The sequence below is a fragment of the Drosophila mojavensis genome, unplaced genomic scaffold, assembly GCF_018153725.1.
Source record: "Drosophila mojavensis isolate 15081-1352.22 unplaced genomic scaffold, ASM1815372v1 contig_108, whole genome shotgun sequence".
NCBI classification, from domain to species: Eukaryota; Metazoa; Arthropoda; class Insecta; order Diptera; family Drosophilidae; genus Drosophila; species Drosophila mojavensis.
The window spans coordinates 1,501,773-1,525,600 of NW_025318636.1; the positions used below are offsets into that span (position 1 = coordinate 1,501,773).

A 23,828-nucleotide genomic window follows, 5' to 3' on the forward strand; every position below is an offset into this window, starting at 1 on the left:
GGCAGAGTTAATTTAACCGCTATAATCTCCACATCATAAAGGGACGAAAAGGTAAACAATTCAGAGTGGATAATGGACTTAACCGCAATTAACACCCCACCACCTCTGCGCGACGAACGGTCGAGTCTATAAATAGTGAAATTACTTGAAAGAATTTCACTATTATGAATATTACTACTTAGCCATGTTTCAGTGAAAGCGATAATATCATATTGTACACTGAAACTATGCAAGAAAAGACTTTTAAGTTTTGAGTTTAAGCCACGTACATTTTGATAAATCAGGGACAGCTGAGAAGAGGTTTGTAAGTAATTTAGTTTTTTGGTACAACGTTTGATGAAGATTGCACCGAAGGTAAATTTACTGAAATAGGCATCGATCTGTTACGATTTTTGGGTTTAAATTCATGAACAACTACATGAGGTGGCCAGAAATTAGGGTCACAAAGGGTTTTAAAGTGTTCTACAGGCACATTGATTTTGAACGAAGCAATTTCACGCGGTGTCGCGAAACTAAACTTCGATATAAAAACATTAACCGGAATCTTATTTGAGATAAAAGCCGATACTGCCTCAATGGTAGTGTCAGATGAAAGCCTAGATAAGAAAACTTGCTTTCTAGGAGAGACAACAGATAAGGTAATGCTATGAGAGGCTGACTTATTGACACTCATTGTTTGAGCAACAATAGAAGTAGCATCCAAATTTGGGACAGGGGCTTGAGTTTCAATAGAAGCCTCAATAGGAGAAACAGATATGGGACAAGGTGAAGGAGGATCTAGAGAATTGGGAGCCGACGACAAAACAGAAGCGCAAGGTGAGGGAGGAGCAAGCGAATTAGGTGACGGTACTATTACAGAAGGAGTTACCGACAACAAAGGAGTATCCAATTGAGAGAGAGGACTTTCAAAGCCGTACTGATATAAGATTTCCTCAGCAGCAGCCATGTCACTGGTCAACTGCATAGAAATCTTCTTCAGTTTTAAAAACTGAGACCTCACAGCACTATACATTTTAGAAAAGTTTATTTGTTTTTCCAAACAAATCGGACAAGACCAGCGTATGCCTCCACTACCAGCTTTAGTAGTAGACATAATCTTGTCATATTCACGCCCAGTAAGACCTGCACACTTAGTATGCATCATGTTATCACACAGCCAGCAACTTATAAATTGCGCTTGTGCAGAATCAACTGTTTGCCTGAAAGTGCAAGCTTTTTTGCAGCAACTCATATTGGCAATCGGGATAGATCACAAAATTACTGAATGTAAACAGAAATGTCACAACAAAGAGAGGTATAAATGTGTTGAGAGCGAGTCCAACAACAAACAGCCGTTACAGAGCGCAACGAAAATATATGTTGAGAGAGCGAGTCAACAACAAAAACAGCCGTTACGGAGCAGATCAAAAGTCCTCAGCGAGAGAGTATACTTGCACACCACAAAAATCAAAGATTCAAGAGAGCAACTTATGCACACACTCACACAAACTTAGAAAGAGTGAACTGGGGAGAGCGCCAACAAATAGAAACACTAAAGCAAAAATGCAAATAATGAAACTAATGAACCGACACTGCACACAAAGCTTCACAAATTAAAAAAGCAAATTATTAAAAACGCAGTGAACAACGGATCAAACCTTGCACAGGATAATATAGATATTTACTATATACAACCGAACCGCAATTATGTGAAATTTAATAAAAATAATTAACTAAGAAAACAAGAATAATTGAAGAGCACAATAGTAAACACGTCTGTTAACTCTCACTGAGAACTCTCTCTTGAGAGTGCTCGGACGCAGTCCCTCCTGTTCAAGTAGAAATTTGAAACTGATTACTTAAATCGGCGGCGTTGGCAGCGGCGTCGCTCATGATGTTGTTGAACCGTTGTGCAATTCTTCTTAGAATTGCTGGAGCTCTGGTTGGCGTATGCAGGAAGTCCGCCAGACTTGGTGTCAACATTGTCTGACGTCTTTATGCGTCTATGTCTATGTATGTCAGTGCGTGTGTGTGTGAGTTTCTGTTGTAAGCAGAAAAGAAACGAATAATTATTAAAATATCATTGGAATATATATTAATATTGACTAAAGTTAAATAAAACAATTATTTTATTTGTAAATGCTCAAACAACCAGTGTATTTGCCAAACCACTGGTGTATAGTATTTGCTATACACTTTTCGTGAATTTTAAAGAAAATGGGATGAATTTTGGGACTGTAATCAATAGATGACAAAGACTGAAATCCTGTTAATTACACATATGAAAATCTATATTTAAAATTTTGAGACTCTAGAATTATAGTTATAGTTTTTATCTGCTGACCGTGTATAGTACGGACATAGACACAAAATTTAAGTCTCAGACGACCGGAAGGGCGAATGAAGGTACAGACAGATGGATAGGGTTAAATTTCAGCTTGTCGTCCTGATCAAGATTATGTATACTTACTTAAGTTAAAAGCATTACATCCTGAAATCGTATTCAGTGGATTCTGGGTATAAGATGACAGATGTTCCGGGGCTCAGAATGTCCTTCGCCTAGAACCTTTATTCTTGTATACTTTTAAAATTCTGATAGGACCACAATAAATAATAACCTATATTAATATATAATCTGAAGATTCAATAATCGATTTGAATAAATTTGTGATAGTTGTTTTAATATTCGAATTTTAAAATATAGAAATACAAATAATGAACTATAGTCTTAAATTTATATTATTAGGTTAAAATCTGTAGATATATTAGTCCTTTGATCTTCTTGGTCTTCCAACTTTTCCTTTCCGTTGCGCTAGTGTTCCATTAGAATTTGAGGGGTTTTTAAGCAATTTATGCCAATCTTGTTCGCAAACTAGGCTAGCTCCCAACATTGTATACCTAAATAGTGAATTAAAACACATCAAAATTAATATATTAGTTTGCTGGCCTTTTTTTTATTTATTTATATTTTTTTTTGAGATGCTTATATTATAAAATATTTTTATCACATGTTTTCTATAAATGTTCAAAATTTTGTTTACAGAATTAGGCAATATAAATATACATTTAATTTTAATAATTTGGACCTTCAAGCTCTGAAGCTTTATGATCAAAGCGCATGAACGCATGAAATTCATAGCGTGTGTGTGTTTCTTGTGTAAGCAGAAACATGCAAAAAATGATTGAAATAGCTGTTGCTCGAGGGTTCAGGGATCTCGTAGTCGAGCAGTCTCAACTAGAGCTGTCTTACTTGTTACACTCTGAACTAGGGTTGTTGAAAATATATCGATATATCAATATATCGATTTTTTTATTTTAAAAAGAAATATTTATATCGGGATTTTTCTTTTTGGCCAAATACCTAATATTTTTTGTGATTTTTATACCCTGATCCCATTGAAAATGGGAAATCAGGGTATAATGTTTTTTTTTAATGTATGTAACAGGCAGAAGGAGGCGTGGTAGACCCCATAAAGTACATATATTCTTGATCAGGGCGGCGAGCTGAGTCGATTTGTCCGTCTGTCTGTCCGTCCGTCTGTCCGTATGTATGAACGCGTCGATTTCAGAAGATATAAGAGCTAGATACCTCAAATTGTTGGTAAAATGTCCGTATTTACAGCGCGGATATCAAGTTTATCACTACAAGTCGATAACTCATCCCGATCTTTTTTTATCGATAAAAAACCATATCAAAAGCTAGTTATTTAATTATATCTCCTACACCTTTAGAGCTATAGCTTGCAAATTTTAAATGTATGCTTATATGCATTTCATATAATTTCGGTGTTTGTTAAAATTTACCCCCACCACTATATCCACCCCTTGGTGGAGCAGCTCAACTCCCGGAGCCATGGGTAAGCCGCAAACATGGCGAGGTTAATTTTTATCTTTTACAGATTCTTTCGGGACATGGGTGCTTTTAGAGCTACTTAAAGCGCTTTGGCCACGAAGAAACCGATGAATGCTCTTGGTGCGGACGGGGTCTGGTGGAGGACGCCAACCACGTCTTATTCGCATGTGGACGCTTCCTAGAGGAGAGGCGTTGTCTGGAAGAAGCAGTGGGCCTCTCCCTTAGAGCGAACAACATGGCCAACGTTATGCTGGAATCGGAGGCAGCTTGGAAACTTATAAGCACCTTGGCGGCCACAATTATGATGGAGCTTCGCAGAATCGAGCGAAGACGAGCTGTCCCCCGAAATTGTATAAATTGCATATAAGTCTACAAAGTTAAATCTACAAGTTATTGAAACAGATATATGATAATCAACGTTTAATTTTCCAGGCACAGAATGATCTTAGGTCTAAAAAGGTAGAAAATGGATTGATAACTAAACTGCGAGAGCTATCAGAGAACTTCAATGTCCATATGCGTGCTCTCAGTAGTCTGGGCACAACAGAGCAGATAGCCAGTGCCACGATTGCTCAGATATTGCCACAGAAGCTTGATGTGGCCTTAAAGTACTCCGCTTCCGACCTATCCAGTTGCACTCACAGGCGATATTTTCAAAATTTATATTTGCATGAAGGTAACGGAGATGATGAGTTATAAGTTTTCAAGCTTTATACAGTCACATATGAAACAAAACCAACGTGCGCGCCATGCACCAGCGAAAGTGGTGTTCAAGTCATCCCATGGTACTGCACTGTGACAAGGAATCATAATCAATCATAAACTTCAATGATGGCAGCAACATTACAAAGACACTTGGTCTTGCATGGGATCCAGCATGTGATCAACTTGTCTTCTCATATATGACTCTGAATCGAACCCCTAAGCCCTCCAGTCGCTTTTTTCTCTCATCTATTACTCGGTTTTATGATCCCCTCAACCAGGTTCGCTTAGTAATAACGACATTGAATCTCGGTGCTTGCCAGATTTCGATAACAGTACCACGTCTGCTGTATAATTTCGTCCAATTCTCGTTCAAGAAGTTATGAACGTAATCAATGGTCTTCAAATTAAGAAGTCTCACGGATTAGACTTCATTGACAACTGGACAATTAAAGCACTTCCCTTGAAGGCGTTTCGCAGTCAGCACTCCACGAAACAGCAACTTGGTCGCGTCACTCAATTTATAATGGAGGCTTACTCTCAGGACTATCTACAATTCTTAAGAAGCTAATTATGATTATTTGAGATTATTTGAGGTAGAGGCGTTTCGAAAGACAGTGCCGGACCATCAATTTGGCTTTCGCAGTCAACACTCCACGGAACAGCACCTTGGTCGCGTCACTCAATATATTATGGAAGCTTTTGAGGGCAATTGTTACTACTCGGTTGTCTATCTGAACATTTCTGAAGCTTTTGATCAAGTCTGGCACTCAGGGCATCTATATAAACTAAAGAATTTACTGCCTAATGTGTTTAATATTCTATATATTTATATCAAAAATCGGACATTTATAGTGGAATGTTTTGATGGTACACGATCAAGTAATAAACAAATCGCTGCGGTGTTCCGCAAGGAGGAGTATTTAGCCCAATACTATACAATTTCTACACTGCGGACATACCATTACCAGACATATCCAGCGCTCGACGCTCAGCTTCACGCAGCACCTCAATCGTTATCTCAATACTTTTCACGAATGGACCAAAAAGTGGTGTATCAAACTTAACTATTCCAAAACAGTTCATACATTCCTTAAGACATGTACAATATGATCACCAGAGTGTCATCACAATAGCAGGTAACCATATTGACAGCAAAACTGGCCATAGATATTTGAGCGTACCATTGGATAACAAGCTGTTGTTAGGGATTCATATCAATAATGTAATTGGTAAGCTTAAAACCAGAATTAAGCTAGATAATTGGAGCTAGAAGTAACGTGCCACTAAAACTTGAAATCGTGTTATATAAGCTGCACTGCAGTCCACACGTGTTTATGCGTACATGCCAGTGTGTGTCTGTGTGTATTTCTTGTGTAAGCAGAAAGACGTGAATAATTATCGAAATATCAGTTCCTCGAAGGTTTCAGAGGATCTCGTAGTCGAGCAGTCTCTAGACTAAAGTAGACCAGCCTCTAGTCTAGAGCTTTATCGCTTGTATAATGGTTTTGGTAATGTATGTAACAGGCAGAAGGAGGCGTGGCAATGCCCATAAAGTATATATATTCTTGATCAGTGTGACGAGCTGAGTCGATTTAGCTCTGTCCGTCTGTCTGTTCGTTTGTTTGAACGCGTCGATCTACGAAGATACGCACATATCGAGTTTTGCTTCAAATATCGATACCTTGCCCCGTTTTTTTGCTATCGATTAAAAACATTATCGAAATCCATTAATAAATTGATATCTCCTACATCTTTAAAGCTAGAGTCACCAAATTTTTAATGTAGATTTATATGTACTTCGATTCGATTTTGATTTATGTGTATTTCGATTTTTGTCAAAAAAAAAAAAAAAAAATAAGAGAAAGTTAACGAATTGAAGTCAAATAGAAATTAAATCAATTTGAAGCCTGACACTAAAAATTCTCAGAGTCTCAACATCACCCCACTTTAGAGGTTTTATTAACTATCGATAATCCTCTCTCTACTACTCCAATACCTTCTAAACTTAGTCGCTGTTATCGTAAATGCAATTTCGTTTTGCTTAACGAATTAATTAATTCAACAGACTGGTCTATTTTATATGAGTCGGTTGATATTAATTTAGCATCATCGTTTTTTTATTCTACCTTAAACTCTATTCTGGATGTTTGTGTCCCTCTCCGCCGTATTTCGCCAGTTTCAAATAAGCCACCTTGGTTCACCAAAACTCTTTTGAACTTGAGAAACATTAAAACTAAATGTTTTAAAAATTACAAAAAGTCTAGTTCAAGTATTGACTGGTCCAAAAATTCCATTGCCAAGTCAATCAATCTTTTCAATTCTAGCTGTTATGAGAATTATCTTACACGTTGCAAACATCAGTTTACTCGAGATCCCAAACAATTTTTCTCATTTGTAAACTCGAATCGTAAATCTTCTGGTTTGCCGTCCTCATTTGTCCTTGGAGTTGAAAAAACTTTCAATGATCAGGATTCCTCTGATCTATTTGCTGATTTTTTCAATCCACTTATTCTTCTGCTGATCTCTACAGCAACTCATATCCATATTCACTTCCTGAATATGGATCTATAAATACCCCCAAAGTTACTGCATCCTCTCTGGCTGCAGCCATTAGGACATTGAAATCATCTTTCTCTCCTGGTGCCGATAATATTCCTAGTTGTGTGATTCAAGAGTGCAATGTTTCTCTTCAGTCACAATTACTAAAATTGTTTAACTTGTCCTTGGATACTTCTGTGTTCCCTTCAATTTGGAAAGAATCTTTCATCATTCCCCTATATAAACAAGTAAGAAGACTCTAGTCGAGACTGCTCGACTAGGAGATACCTTGAACCCTCTAAGCTGATATTCTAATAATTCTGCACTTCTTTTATGCACACATACATACACATGCATCCACACGCACGCATAAGCCTGCGCTCTGCTAACTGCGCAGTAAGCAGCGACTGCGCTTGGGCTGCGCTGCAGTGTGGGCAACATTGTAAGAATTTATTTGTTGAATAATTTAATTTCTAGACGTACAATCTTAATAAAACTTTCAGAACATAATTATAATGTTTAAATGTATATACATTCCAAAGCACAAGTCTCTAGTACTTGACAAACGCCTTTTACATAGGTGAGGGTGAGGGGGTGGATATAGGGGTGGGGGGTAAGTTACAACAAAAATCGAAATTATGTAAAATACATATAAGTCTATATTTAAAATTTGGAAGCTCTAGCTCTAAAGGTGTAGAAGATATAATTAAATAACTAGCTTTCGATAAGGTTTTTGTCCGATAATAAAATATCGGGAGCAGTTATCGATATATAGAAAAGAACTCGATACGCGTGTGATATACACGGACCTGGGAAAAAAAATTTCAAGTCTCTAGCTTTTATATCTTCTGAGATCGACGCGTTCATACATACGGACAGACAGACGGACAGGGCCAAATCGACTCAGCTCGTCGCCCTGATCAAGAATATATATACTTTGTGGGGTCTGCCACGCCTCCTTCTGCCTGTTACATACTTTTAACAAAACCATTATACCCTGATTTCCCATTTTCAATGGGTTCGGGGTATAAAAAGGCGGAAGATCTGATATTTCCAATTATAGAGGCATTGCGAAATTATCTGCTATTCCGAAATTATTTGAGAAAATTATAACATCGGCCTTGCAGCATTTTTGTAAATCGATTATTCAACCATCTCAACATGGTTTTGTTCAAAATCGATCTACGCCCTCTAATTTACCTGAGTTCACTTCGCTTGTTAATGACAGCTTTTCTAAAACAAGTAAGAAAGCTCTAGTGGAGACTACTCGACTACGAGATTCCCTGAACCCTTGGAGTAATAGCTATTTCAATAATTTTTCGCGTCTTTCAGCTTACACAAGAAACACGCACACACACGCACACACAGGCATACATACACACACACGCATACACACACACGCATACACACACAAACGCATACACACACACACACATATATGATATGATACTGAATGCGCTGTCACAATATAATATCCTTAAATATCTTAAAGAAACAATAAAGGCTCAGTGCTGGGGCCTCTCCTATGGAATATCATGTACGTAGCCATAGGAAAGGAGCTCAAAGATACAGAGGATATGTGCAGCGAAAGTATCAATCGCATACGAAGCTGGTTGACTGGAGCTGGGCTCGAGCTAGCGGCACACAAAACTGAAGTTGTCCTAGTCAGCAGTCGCAAAAGAGTGGAAACTGCCAATATAAAGATCGGCAGCGTCACCATTGCGTCAAAGAGGGCGATAAAGTATCTTGGCGTCATGATAGACACAAGATTAACTTTCCGCGAGCACTTAGAGTATGTGCATAAAAAGGCAGCTGATTCTTGTAGAGCTCTCTCGAGAATTATACTTAACACGCGGGGACCTAAACAGCAACGACATCTCCTTCTAATGAGCGTCATTAGGTCCGTCATCCTCTATGTTGCGCCAATATGGGCAAGATCGATGGCAACGCCGAGCTACAGCCGGGGCATTTGCGCGATCTACAGACTGAGCGCAATCAGAGTCTGCTGCGCTTTCAGGACTATCTCCGATGACGCGGCGCTCGTCATAGCTGGTATGGTACCACTGGAGTACTTGGTCGCCGAAGCCGTGGAGCGGAATTCGCACGCGCCTGCGCGTCTCAACGCTATCAGGGCGAACAGCATTGCACAATGGCAAAGAAAGTGGAATAGCTCAGCTGAAGGGCGGTGGACGCACAAGCTCATCCCGGAGCTTGAACCATAGGTCAACCGCAAACACGGCGAGGTAAACTTCTACCTTACGCAGATCCTCTCGGGACATGGATGCTTTCGGAGCTATTTGAAGCGCTTTGGCAACGAGGAATCTGACGAGTGCCCCTGGTGCGAGCGAGGGCATGTGGAAGACGTCAACCACATTCTTTTCGAATGTGGACGGCTCCTGGAGGAGAGGCGTCGTCTGGAAGAGGCAATGGGCCGCTCCATCAGAGCGGACAACATTGTCAACGCCATGCTGGAATCGGAGGAAGCTTGGGAACTAACAAGCACCTTCGCGGCCACAGTGATGATGGAGCTCCGCAGAGTCGAGCGAATGAGAAGACGAGCTGTCCCAGGCTAAGGTAGCGCACAGTGCTTGCGAAGCAATGCTTTACGGCCGTCCCGCAAGCATCGCGCACTATCCTAGCCAACACACAACTTGCAACTTGTATTAAGATTGTCAATAAACGAATACAAAAAAAAAAAAAAAAAAAAACACACACACACACACACATACACACACAAGCATAAACACGCATGGGCGGCAGTGAGCGCTTACTATGAGAACTTAATTGCTTAATAACTTTTTTTGTGGACGTACGATCTTCATGAAACTTTTAGATTATGATTATAACATGAATATGCATGTAATTGCCAAAGCACTAGTATAATGGTTTTGTTAAAAGTATGTAACAGGCAGAAGGAGGCGTGGCAGACCGCACAAAGTATATATATTCTTGATCAGGGCGACGAGCTGAGTCGATTTGGCCCTGTCCGTCTGTCTGTCCGTCTGTCCGTCTGTCCGTATGTATGAACGCGTCGATTTCAGAAGATATAAGAGCTAGAGACTTCAAATTTTTTTTTAAATGTCCGTAATTACAGCGCGGACGTCGAGTTTGCTTTTAAAATTCGATAAATCATCCCGTTATGTTTTTATCGAGTAAAAACATTCAAGTTCAAATCAGATGCCACTAATTGTGAATGATTTTTTTTTTTTTAATTTCTCAAATATTTAATATAATATGTAGATCATATGCTGAAAGTTTCATTAAATTTCGTTCAGTCAAAAATTAATAAAAAATAATCAAATATTTGGCCAATTAACAAACGCACGTGCAGCAGCTACAACAGCATCGTATGCGTGTGCACACATACATTCAAACTTCTTCTAGAAACATTCGTTGAATCACATCAGCTGTTAGTTTCGTTTAGTTTTGGTAGATGGCGCTGCAGCAGTGAATCTATTTGAGTTTTGCCAGCGCCACTAGAAGGAGTGGGGTGGCCTAGTGTGTTAGCTGCATAACGCTCGATCGAGCAGTCGCGGTTCGAATCCCGATCGATGCAACTGATGTTAATTTTTTTAATTGTTTCAAAATATTTTTATATTTTCATAAATGCGTTTTCTATTTAATTTATATTTTTAAATACACAGAAATTGAAATTGTAACTATACTTTATGTGCGTTTTTAATAGTTTGGTTATTCTAGCAGATTCTTAGAATCACATCAGCTGTTAGTTTCGTTTAGTTTTGGTAGATGGCGCTGCAGCAGTGAATCTATTTGAGTTTTGCCTGCGCCACTAGCAGGAGTGGGGTGGCCTAGTGTGTTAGCTGCATGACGCTCGATCGAGAAGTTGTGGTTTGAATCCCGATCGGTGCAACTGATGTTAACTTTTTTAATTGTTTCAAAATATTTTTATATTTTATTAAATGAGTTTGGTATTTTATTTATATTTTTAAATACATCGAAATTGAAATTTCAGCCATACTAAATGGGCATTTTGATTTGTTGGGTTCAGGGTAGTATCTAGTCGAGCACTCTCGACTAGAGTTTTCTTACTTGTTTTATTATTGTTTTTTTAACTCTTTTTATTATTTATTTATTTTTTATTATTATTATTATTATATTTCTTATTACTTTAAGAATTATTTTAATTATGTTAGATAGTGTTAATAAGCCTACATTTTATTATATTATTTTATTATTATATTTCTTATTACTTTAAGAATTATTTTAATTATGTTAGATAGAGTTAATAAGCCTACATTTTAATATTTTATTTTTTTAAGTTTTCTTACTAACACTTTCTTTTCATAGCTTCAATAGTATCACTGACCATATTTGGCTGTGAGACGTGGGCATAGCCGGCCAGACTGGCAAATAAAATACCCCCATCGGGTTGGTGTTACTATTGAAATTATATCCTGTACTTTGTACAGGCTTGTTTAAATTAAAATTGACTCTCGTTTTTGTCAATAGCTTTAAGAAATAAATAAAAAAATAAATATGCATTTTATACAATTTCGGTTTTTGTCAAAATTTACCCCACACCCCTAATTCACCCCCTCACCATCACATTTGTAGAAAGCGTATTTCAAATACTAGGGACTTCTGCTTTGGCAAATATATGCATATCTATGGTATATTCATAATCTGAAAGTTTCTTGAAGATAGTTCATCCACAAGAAAAGTTATTAAACAATTAAGTTTGCATAGTAAGCAGCCAATGCGTATTTATGCGTGCGTCGTATGGCTGTGTGTGTGCGTGTATGTGTGCATATGCGAATAATTATTGAAATATCAGTTGCTCGAAGGGTTCAGGGGATCTCGTAGTCGAGCAGTCCCGACTAGAGCTTTCTTACTTTTTGATAATTATTTTCTTAATATATATTATGTAAAGACAAAGAAATTTTAAATTTTTTTTATGTTATCTTATTTCATTCTCATTCGCAGTTAGTGGGGTCATGCCAATAAAAAACCATAACACACTCTTGCTTATTATTTCTATTCTTCAAACTCTGTAGGTGTACGAAAATTGTACTCAAGCGTGCAACACATACATACATATTTTGTAATTTTATGCTTATAATTAATTTTGCCTATACGAATGCCACGGACCCGGCATAGTAGTTTATTTCTTGTCTTCGCAAATAATTGGCGCCAGAGTTGAAGAAAAAGCCAACCCAGGGTATAAATTGGTTCACCATACACTTCTGTATTTAATATTTTTTCAATCATTTTATCTACATATGGGCGTTTCTCCAGAGAGGTTAACCACAGCAAAAAAATACAAAGTCAAGGAAAGCATGTTCTGCTAACATATTTATTTTTATACCCTGAACCCATTGAAAATGGGAAATCAGGGCACAATGGTTTTGTAAAAAGTATGTTACAGGCGGAAGGAATCATCACAGACCCCATAAAGTATATATATTCTAGATCAGCAATACGAGCTGAGTCAATATAGCCCTATCCGTACGTCCGTATGAACAAGCCAATCTCATAAGATATTATGGCATGCATACTCGTGTATACCATACGCAGTACAAGTTTATCATATTTGTTCGATATTTCATCCGATAACTTTTTTATCGAGAATAATCGAAAAATTGATTTTGTTTGTGCATCCTAACTTGAACACTTTTAGACCGTTTAGACTTAAAGATTCAGATTTCCTGTGTATATACATTTGAATACAAAGATTTGGTAATTTACAGATTTTGGACACCACGTCCTCTTTGCCCCAAATTTGTAAAAAACCGTATTTGAAGTACTAGAGACTTTGGAATGTGCACACATTACGTGCTGCTAGTTTCATAAATATAGTCCGACTACAAGAGAAACTATTCAACTAATAAAAATTGTCCACATCGCAGTGCAGCAGTGCAGTAAGAAGGCTCCAGTCGAGACTGCTCGACTGGGAGATACCCTGAACCCTCTAAGCTGATATTCTAGCATAATTCACGCATAAAAACGCTCTCTACTGACTGCGCAGTAAGCAACGACTGCGCTTGGGCTGCGCTGCAGTGTAAATTGGGCGCAAATGCCAATTTAGCGGCATAAACTCCAAATTTAAAGATATGGACTTGAAATTTTGCAATTATGTTTAGATTTTTGTTTTAGAATTTTGGATTTTCTTCTTTTGGAATTTTGACCACACCCACACAAACCGCCCTCCAAAGCTCTGCAAAACACGTCTATTAGGTTATTTTCGCGCCTGTTTTGCCTAGCGTGACAATGGATATAATACTTATTCCGTGCCTCAGAAGCGTTTTTTCCAAGTAACTACCGACAGGAAGCACAGAAGCGCTCGTTGGATACCACGAGACTGCTCGACTACGAGATCCCCTGAACCCTTCGAGAGATAGCTATTTCAATCATTTTTCGCGTCTTTCTGCTTACACAAGACACATGCACACACACACAAACACACACACGCACACACACACACGCCTAAACACGCATGGGCTGCAGTGTGCGCTTACTATGAGAACTTAATTGTTTAATAACTTTTCTTATGGATGTACTTTCTTCATGAAATTTTCAGATTATGATTATAAAATGGATCTGCATGCATTTACCAAAGCATAAGTCTCTAGTATTTGAAATACGCCTCTTAAATTTTGATAAAAACAGAAATTCTATAAAGTACATATGAATCTACATTAAAAATCTGGCCTGCATGTTTGAAATACGCCTTTTACAAAGATGAGGGTGAGGGGGTGGATATAGGGGTGGGGGGTAAATTACAACAAAAATCGAAATTATGTAAAATACATATAAGTATACATTTAAAGTTTGGAGACTAGGAGTACTAACCAGAGAACACATAGACCGGACAAGTAGTGTAAAGCGTTTTGCACACTTTTTTTCGGGAGTTATCTCCCAGACACTTCATATTTGCTCGGCTCTTCACTTTTTGGGTTCGGGCTACGAAAATATACGAAAGCACAATCATTTTGCTTCATGCGCTCGACCGAGATGGTCGACTGTTGAACAAAAGATCCCTCTGCGCTGAATGTTTCCCTTGCTCTCTCTCTCTCACGATGCTCTCTGCTCTCTCAAATATGTATATGTATGTATGCATGTGAGCACAAGCAGCGCTCACAAATTGAAATTTCTTCGCAGCGAGAGCCCATGCCTACCCTTATGTGTGAAGAGTATACCGAACTTTTCAAACCGTTTGCCATGCGTTTTCGTTATTATTTGTGGGAAGGGTATGAAAGCGTTGGTGCGCATAATGAAAATGTTTTCGCGACGAGCATGCACACACACACACACTGTCCCTTGCTACATGTACTATGTACTGCATGTGAGCACAAGTAGGCTAACGAAAATTGAAATTTCTTTGCAGCGAGAACCCATGTGTGAAGAGTACACCGAACTTTTCAAACCGTTTGCCATGCGTTTTCGTTATTATTTGTGGGAAGGGTATGAAAGCGTTGGTGCGCATAATGAAAATGTTTTCACGACGAGCATACACACACACACTTACAGTATGCTGCATGTACTATGAACATTTGTATTCCTGTGTGCGAAGCTCTTTCTGCCTGTAGCAATTTTAAATCCCAGCCTTTGCATTTGGTCGATCTTGGGAAGTGCTCACATACATATGTATGTATGTATGTATGTATATACATTTGATTGTGTGTACTCATGGGAGGCGCTGCTCACAATTTTGGGATATAACTTGTAGAAGCATTTGTATGCCTGTGTGCCTTTACATGTGCGTGTGTGTATGTGTTTGTATGTATGCATGGGAGATGAACATTGGCGTGTGCCTCCCTCAACTTAGAATGGTGTGAACGATTTTGGGCTTTTGCGCTTATGTTTAAGTAACTGTTTTGATTCAATGATCGTGGGTTTACCTATCAGAATGAATGTGCATGCTCGTCGCGAAAACATTTTCATTATGCGCACCAACGCTTTCATACCCTTCCCACAAATAATAACGAAAACGCATGGCAAACGGTTTGAAAAGTTCGGTATACTCTTCACACATAAGGGTAGGCATGGGCTCTCGCTGCGAAGAAATTTCAATTTGTGAGCGCTGCTTGTGCTCACATGCATACATACATATGCATATTTGAGAGAGCAGAGAGCATCGTGAGAGAGAGAGAGCAAGGGAAACATTCAGCGCAGAGGGATCTTTTGTTCAACAGTCGACCATCTCGGTCGAGCGCATGAAGCGAAATGATTGTGCTTTCATATATTTTCGTAGCCCGAACCCAAAAAGTGAAGAGCCAAGCAAATACGAAGTGTCTGTGAGATAGATAGATCGATGGAAATTTTTCGATTTCGATCTATCGAAGTTTTTGCGAGCGTGGTAGCGTGTAAGGTACAATAACAATTTTTCTTTATTAATTGTTATTTTTTAGCTTTCAACAGATTAAAATAGTTAGGTACATAATATACAATAGCAATGAACACGTTCTTAGAGTCCTCTCGTAAGTATTTTACACGGATATAATTGTAAGCCCTTATGAATGTTAAAATAATATTTATGTATACCAGCAAGTTCTGCCGAATCGGAAAGAACATTTGGAAAAACAGGAGCGTTTGCTTCGGACCAAAGGTCGAGTTTAAAGTCAACTATATTCAACACTTTGGTATTTATAAACTAGACGTCTGCATGAATGGCAAAAAAAGCACATTCAAATGTACAAAGTCATCATTGAGAATGAGTGAGTGACTGAAGTCGTGTTTCTCTCGGCTGCACAAACATATACCCGAAAAGAAACGAAGTGAGTGAGTGAGCAGCAGAAGCTATTAAATGTTGTATATTGAATACATTCGAATATTGTCAGCTGTTTTCTGCTGTGTGTGTTATCTGTTAAAAGAGGAAAAAATAAAGAAATATGTGTGCAATGTATTTTTTGTTGTGGAATTTTTAACTTATATATTTATTACAAATAAAACACATTTTGCTAGCAAGAAGGCCATCGAACTCAATTCCACATTCGTTTTTTATTTTGGCAAAATATCGCCACACTTCAGTTCGTCCGCTTTTATCTGTTAAGCTGTACACTCCACTTTGTAGCATTTTTTTTATTTCGTCGCTTTTAAGCAACGCACTCTACTATATTTTATATCTTTAAACCAAATAAATATTAAATCTGCAAATATCAACACAGAAAATATATATAGACGGTCACAACTACACATTCTGTTAGTAAAACTAAAACACAAGCTTTAAACAAAACAAAACACAAAAATAACACGCTGGTATTTGCCGAAAAATACATACATTTTTTCCTGCAGCTTCCGCTTCCATTTCACAAAGCACAATATGAATAGACAAAGTATTCTTCGAACTACTTGAGTAGTTCGAATGTTTTCGAAGTTTTCATTTCATTTTGCTCTTCTTTCGTTATACTCAGTCATTCGGCATGAGACACAATATGTTCGTCTTGCGAAACAGTAGTATACACATTAGTCTCATTCTGTCCTTTTCACTCACTCATATTCTACTCAATTCGAATGTACTCAATGTGGCTTTGTTATGAATGTATTCATGCAGATGTCTATTATGAACAAAAACCAATGGCTTATTAATCAAAAGACTTATTTTTTAATTATTCTGTCAGTATCCACTAGGTTAAGTTATCAAAATGTAGTTATTATTACACAATAAGTGATTCTTGTTGACATCAAAATAAAGTTATTTTCATTTAAGCACGAGTGATTCCCCTAACTATAGATATCATGTTAAAGTTTGTAAGGTGGCTCACCTGCGACCCACCTTACATTGCACTCGCGCCATAAGTAGATAGGAGTTTGTAGGTAATAAGATTTGTAGTAGATAGGAGTTTGTAGTTCACAAGGTTGGTAGTTGATAAGATCCGATTTAATAGAATATAAGCTGTTTAGGTTTTGGATTTTTGTAGTAAGTTAAGCAATAAGTTGGAAAAGTTGGTAGTTTGTAAGAAACTGTTAATTAGTTATTAAGTGGTCATAAGTGACATAGCAAGTAGCTCTTATAGATTAAGTAGGATTTGAATAGTGGGCGGGCGCGCGATCGGCAATGCGACCATGCAGCTTAAAAGCTCGCTGTGGTGAGGCTGCATTGCCGACGTCGACCGAGCAGAATAGCAGCGAAAGCTGCAACCGTTGGGGATTAGTTTTTGGCAGGCAAACAGACGCATTTTTGGGAGTTGGAGTTTTCGGCGCTCGGCGCGAGCGGTCGTGCGCGGGTCAATTTTCGACACTCGGCGCGAGCAGATATTTTGTACTATATTTAGCGAGAAGACGAATAGTTATAAGGAATAAACTGAGTATAACCGAAGAAAATACCGTGAGTTCATTGGTAATTAGTTCCCATCACCCTATTAACCTTCGTCACTAACAATGGGCGTAGTCGGCGAGACATACCCCACGTGGTCACCTAACCTCTAACTGGTATCCTTCCCCCCTTTTTCTCTAACACTGCACGTACCGTAGAAACTTACTTGTAAGTTCTGGCCCTGATGAGACTGAGTCTCTTACCCCGGCCTAAGAAAAGTAACCTTACAAGTGGCGCCCGAGCAGGGACTGCGGGGCTGGAGATAGCGTAGTATACGGGCGGCGTAAGGACTCGCCGGTATGCTCAAGTAAAGGTGTCGGGTAATAGAGATGATCGGTAGGTTGTTGGTGGAGGCTAGTTTTGTGGAAAACTAGGAAGCTGAGGTAGTGTGCGTATGTAAAGCAGCGAAAATTAAAAGAAAAAAAAGAGAACGGGAAAAATATACATATAGTGAAGTGCGAAAGTTCATAACGGGTATACCCTACGGCGGCCACGTGGTCGAGGGTAGAAAGTTCGACAATCGGCGAGAGAGAAACGAAAAACGGTAACGGTGCCAAAAGTAGTAAAAGATCGGAAATATGCACATCCACAAGCATGGGCACGCGCCGGGTCGTCATGACGCGCGTCGCCGAGAATAAGTGTTCAAAGTGAAGAAAAGAATAAACGAATAGAAAAAACAAGTAAGAAAACTCTAGTCGAGAGTGCTCGACTAGATACTACCCTGAACCCAACATATAAAAATTCCCATTTAGTATGGCTGAAATTTCAATTTCGATGTATTTAAAAATATAAATAAAATACCAAACTCATTTCATAAAATATAAAAATATTTTGAAACAATTAAAAAAGTTGACATCAGTTGCACCGATCGGGATTCGAACCACAACTTCTCGATCGAGCGTCATGCAGCTAACACACTAGGCCACCCCACTCCTGCTAGTGGCGCAGGCAAAACTCAAATAGATTCACTGCTGCAGCGCCATCTACCAAAACTAAACGAAACTAACAGCTGATGTGATTCAACGAATGTTTCTAGAAGATGAATGTATGTGTGCACACGCATACGATGCTGTTTTAGCTGCTGCACGTACGTTTGTTAATTGGCCAAATATTTGATTAATTTTTATTAATTTTTGACTGAACGAAATTTAATGAAACTTTCAGCATATGATCTACATATTATATTGAATATTTGAGAAATTAAAAAAAAAGAAAAATCATTCACAATTAGTTATAGTGGCATCTGATTTGAACTTGAATGTTTTTACTCGATAAAAACATAACGGGATGATTTATCGAATTTTAAAAGCAAACTCGACGTCCGCGCTGTATATACGGTCATTTTAAAAAAAATTGAAGTCTCTAGCTCTTATATCTTCGGAAATCGACGCGTTCAAACATACGGACAGACGGACAGACGGACAGGGCCAAATCGACTCAGCTCGTCGCCCTGATCAAGAATATATATACTTTGTGGGGTCTGCCACGCCTCCTTCTGCCTGTTACATACTTTTAATAAAACCATTATACCTTGATTATGCATTGAAAATGGGTTCAGGGTATAATAAGTATGGTGGAAATTATGTCGTATTCGACGCGTCACGTTCGACTCTTATTAAAACTGAAAGAAAACTAACTAACTTAAATCTGAGGTTGAACTACCTTAAGTGTAGTCAAAATTTGGTCCCAACTTTCATTTTAGAATTTATGCTGAAATTTCGGGTTTTTTTCCAATAGTTATAATTAATTTAATAATACAGTGCTTATCATTGTTAATGCCAGATCCCATTAACAAGAATTGCTCCTCCCGCAACTCACAATGTTATGTTATTAACAGCAATTTTAATAACTTAACCCAGTTCTCCTACTGGTTCGCTGTACTTAGCGCCCCGCGAAGTACTTCGTCCCCCTCCACTGATCATTTGTCTCTCCTGGTATTGACGACACTACTTTTACTTCCCACTTGTGAATATACAACATCACTATCTTGCGCGACCCATCTTGGATTTAATAAATAATTTAAAAAACCACACAACAACGTGTCTTCACTCATCTGACGACTCCACCCTGCACAATCATAATTATAGCCCACTTTTAATACACTTAAACGAATCGGCTGAAAAAATGAGTAGCTCAATATTTCATTTATGAATGGGAAAAAAACGTATTCACTTAAAATTAACGATTTAATAACGACTCCTTAAAAAGAAGTAAAAGGCAAAGAAAAGCAGCACCATTTGCTGTATCAAAATTATAGCTCATATTCATATTTTGGTAAAAAAAAAAATCCGAATTCGTTGCGAATTGATGGAAAAACTAAATTTATATTTATAAATTTTAACCCTAACAAGTCATATTTTTAAGCCAAAAGACGATGATTCAAACGCGCATATGTCAGCTCGGTCGCAGTATGTCTTTCGGAAAAATCAATTCGAACAACCTTGTGGCGACTTAGCAACATAGATGCGTTGGTCCTAAGCTGACAGTCATCGCTGACATAGATTCGGCCACATGTGAGGCCAAAGCTGTACAAGCGGTTGAGCTCTTGTTAACTTTCCTAATAATTTTTCGTTTACCGTGCGCAATTAGTAACGGTTTTCGCCCAGTACGTTTTCTTGATTTTATTCTTCGGGGTTGTCCAAAAAAGTTTTAATTACACTTTGACTTCTTTTCAAAATTCGTAAATTACTCGGAATAGACTCTCCTGACTCGAAAAGCGGCATTGTTTCCAAACTATCTAAATTTACTTAATTACAATGTCTGTAAAGCCAAAAGTCTGTTCCGCACTTAATAAACTGAAATTTGCCAGATTGGGCTATAATTATGATACAAAAAAATGCTAGCACAGAGCAAAAGTTAACAGTTCTTTTTTAGTTTTCCAAAAATTGAACAAAAATTTAGATTAAATATACTGAACATGCTCCAGTCTACAAAGTTCTGTAAAATTTATTTTTGGAAAGCCTTAAAAATGTTGTTAAAACTGGCTCAAAGTTTAAGTTGCTGGGTGGGCTATAATTATGATAAGCACTGTATTACAACATTAACACTATCTTATCACTGAAAAATATTTTTGTGTACTGATATTTTTTATAGATCAATGTTTTATTAACAATAGCTTACCTATCACCAGGACGTAAATTAGATCCACACTTTGCACAGCTGAAGCATCTAAGATGAAAGTTTATAATTTGTTTTTGTTGATTTTGTAAATCAATATTATTAATTCCAGTAAGAGCTTTTGCTACCATTTCACTTGGGGGTATTGTTTCCCCACATCCAGAACAAACACCAGAACTACCAAACATGCTGTAAAAACGAATAAAATCAAGAAAAATTTTAATCATTTTTTTTTTCATAATAATAAAGTCTATAAGGACGAAGCTATACTCTATTCGTTATTAATAGTCATTTATCAAAACGTCCATATTAATTTAATATTTATTTTCTGTAATAAATATAATAATCAAATCGTGCAACGGGACGGAAAAATAAATATTAGAAGAGGACAGTTTTAAATTTATTGCAGACATGCCCTTGTCTTTCCCGCAACTTACTCTATAACAAACAAACGAAAATTTCATGAACATTTCGGTTCAAGCACTCGTCCGACATGGTCGACTTTGAACCAAAATGCCTCTATCCTCAATTTTTTTTATAAATATATTTATGTATGTATGTATGTAGGCACAAGCAGAAGCAAAACTTTAAATTTCTTCGAACCCATGTCTTCGCATCGGAGTGAAGAATATACCGAACTTTTCAAAACGTTTGCCAAGTTCTTACAAAATGTTTGCGTTTTCGTTATTATTTGTGTGAAGGGTACTACAACGTTGATGCTCATAAGAAATCAATTTTACACTCTCTTCCTACATTTGCGGCAAAATGTTTTCCTGATAATTTTTCAGACACGAGTACTCGAATGTATATATTAACAAGTAAGAACATTGCAGTCGGGCGTTACCGACTGCGGAATACTCATTGACATCCCATCAGCAATTTATCAGCTAAGTTTAGCTCTAATACTGTAGAAAATGCGTTTTTCCCCGATTTTTTTGGTTAGTTTTTAGAACGAGGTAACGGTAGCCTAACTGCAAAATTTGAATGCTTACGCTTAAAAAATAAAAATTACAGGGTATATTTTTTAATGCCCCGTCCCTAAAGAGGAGTACAAATTATTTTATTGGGGGCGTGGCAAATCGGATAGAACTGTATCTCCTACAGTTTTAAAGCTAGAACGCTGAAATTTCGCACGTAGGCTAATGTTAGGATTCTATAAAGTCGAATGACAAAATCATATGTCTATACATTGGGGGCGTGGCAAATCGGACCTGAAGCTAAAGTGATTATTTAAATTCTGCCATATTTTGGACTCAGCTCGTCGCTGGGGTCTGCCACGCCTCCTTCTGCCTGTTACATACATTTAACAAAACCATTATACCCTGATTTCCCATTGAAAATGGATTCAGGGTATAATAAAGAGTGTCGCTCAGAGCGAGATCGTGTCTGCATAAGCTTTTCGGTTATGATATGAAGCAGAGCATATACGAAAAAACGATCAACAGTCATTTGCGAGCTCTGGTAAAATATGATAAGCCTGCCTACGAAATCAATTGCATGGACGAACTGGAAGTCAAAGTGTACACAGTGTCAAAAAAAACTGGAAAGGAAAATAAGTGCACTGCAAATCGTTAAAGAAGACACTCCAAAGCTACCGAAACCGACTCTTCCTCACTTTAATGGAAGTCCTAAGGCGTGGCTAACGTTCTTCGAGCAGTTCACCAGAATAATTCACAACAGAAAGGATATCAGCGACAAGACGAAACTGATATACCTCAAAATGTATCTCTAAGGAGAAGGTCAACGATTTATAAGCCATTTCTCAATTGGAGTGGGTAACTACAAATCAGCGTGGGACTGTTTATGCAAGCGCTACAAACGTTATTTGCCTGTGGACATGGAATTGCTGAAGGATAATGATGAATGCAATATCCGCAAGTTCGTGAGTCCCTCCAATAATAATGACAACGTCACAGCTGATGAGAAGACGGCATATCAGGCTGCTTTGGATGCAATAGTGTTCAAAAAGTGGGATTACAACCCGCCGGCAAGCCTCCACGTGGGAGGAAATATAAATAAAGCTACTGAACAAGGTAATAAAGTTCAAGTGGTAACAACAAAACCAAATATAGGTGACGACAAGAGATTAATAAAAAATATTTGGGCTCCACCAACTCCGACAAAGGATCCGAAGCACATAGAATGGAATTTCTGCCACAATTTCGACATCGACGTTGAGTATCACTGAAGATACATCAACAGATATCCAATTGGAAGTTCGACCAATGGATGATATTTCCACAGTTGGCAGCACGACGGAAGAGCAAACTTCTGCGGACTTCTGGGCCCACAGAATGTACAAGCACGAAAATGAGACCTCAAGGATTGCAAGCATGGACATTTCGTCAAGATTATCAATAATTATCATATCTCTTTGTCGTGTACACAAGTAAGACGAGAAACCAGAGACAGGAATTTTCAGCTATTACTTTCTCTGGCCCCCCGCAGAATGCGGAATGCGGTGCGAATGCGTTATGGGAACATACCATCTACGCACTTAACAGCTAGCATACATAAAATAGATAATATATGTGGCAAGTGTGAACTGTCAGACTAGAATAAATATGACTCTGACCCTTAGCGACAGGAATATGTAAGAGACGAACGCTGAGCCTTACAACCTCAGCGATAAGATAAGAATATATATATATATACGAGACCGGAATCATCAAAGCAAGAGATGTTTTCATTTGGTTGGTCGAGTCCAATAGATAAGTTGGTAAGCCTTGTAGACGAAAGAGCTCAAAGAGTAAGGCTGCACATTGAAGAGGTGCTTGCCAACACTGAGCTCAGCAACCAGGAAGAAATCTTTAGCTACAAAGATACGCTAGATTTCATCTGGAACAAACTCCAGTCAACGCTGAAAGATTTGAAGGTAAAATACATAGCTCGCAAATAACTGTTAACACTTTTGTTAACACTTTTTCTTAAGTGTCTTTCACTTACACAGTCAAAAAAACTCAGACAGAAACTGCTTTTGTCGCGTCTGGCTTAGCTCGCTCGCGCTCTGAGCGAGACAAATATTTCTGTTTTCGTTTCGCTCAAGTCAAACACTGATCGTTTGCTTGAGTTAAATGAAGCAAACTGTCAGTTGCGTTTGTATGAGTAATTACACGCGATTGTTGCTTTCTTTTATGTATGTACGTATACGTGTATTTAAATGCACACGAAGGCAAAGATCATTTCTGATGAGTTTTTTAGTCAAATTGTCTTTTGCTTAGAGTCTTTGTGTAAGCGAAAATCTTATTAGTCTTTACGCGACATTGCAATGAGTCTGACCGTAACAGATTCTAAACAAAACAAAAAGTGTCGCTCAGAGCGAGATCGTGTCTGCACAAGCTTTTCGGTTATGATACGAAGCAG

At 38.0% G+C, this 23,828-nt stretch overlaps 1 protein-coding gene and 1 long non-coding RNA gene across 6 annotated transcripts in view; both read right to left on the reverse strand.

Moving 5' to 3' along the window:
* Positions 1–1,666: 1,666 nt before the first annotated feature.
* LOC122757793 lies at positions 1,667–2,621 on the reverse strand. Its single transcript, XR_006357982.1, has 2 exons — positions 2,450–2,621; positions 1,667–2,020 (listed from the first exon to the last, which is right to left on the reverse strand). It is a non-coding gene; the product is annotated as an uncharacterized LOC122757793 (long non-coding RNA).
* A 118-nt stretch (positions 2,622–2,739) lies between these two features.
* The window catches only part of LOC6578216 (LIM domain transcription factor LMO4), a 58,648-nt gene continuing 37,559 nt past the window's right edge, over positions 2,740–23,828 (reverse strand). For all 5 annotated transcript variants that reach the window (XM_002004096.4, XM_032728840.2, XM_044011445.1 and 2 more), the window contains 2 exons: positions 20,469–20,654; positions 2,740–2,877 (listed from right to left, as the gene is read on the reverse strand). In XM_002004096.4, coding sequence (XP_002004132.1) covers positions 2,745–2,877; positions 20,469–20,654 — 319 coding nt within the window. In that variant the 3' untranslated portion in view covers positions 2,740–2,744. The remainder of the gene's footprint in view (positions 2,878–20,468; positions 20,655–23,828) is intronic.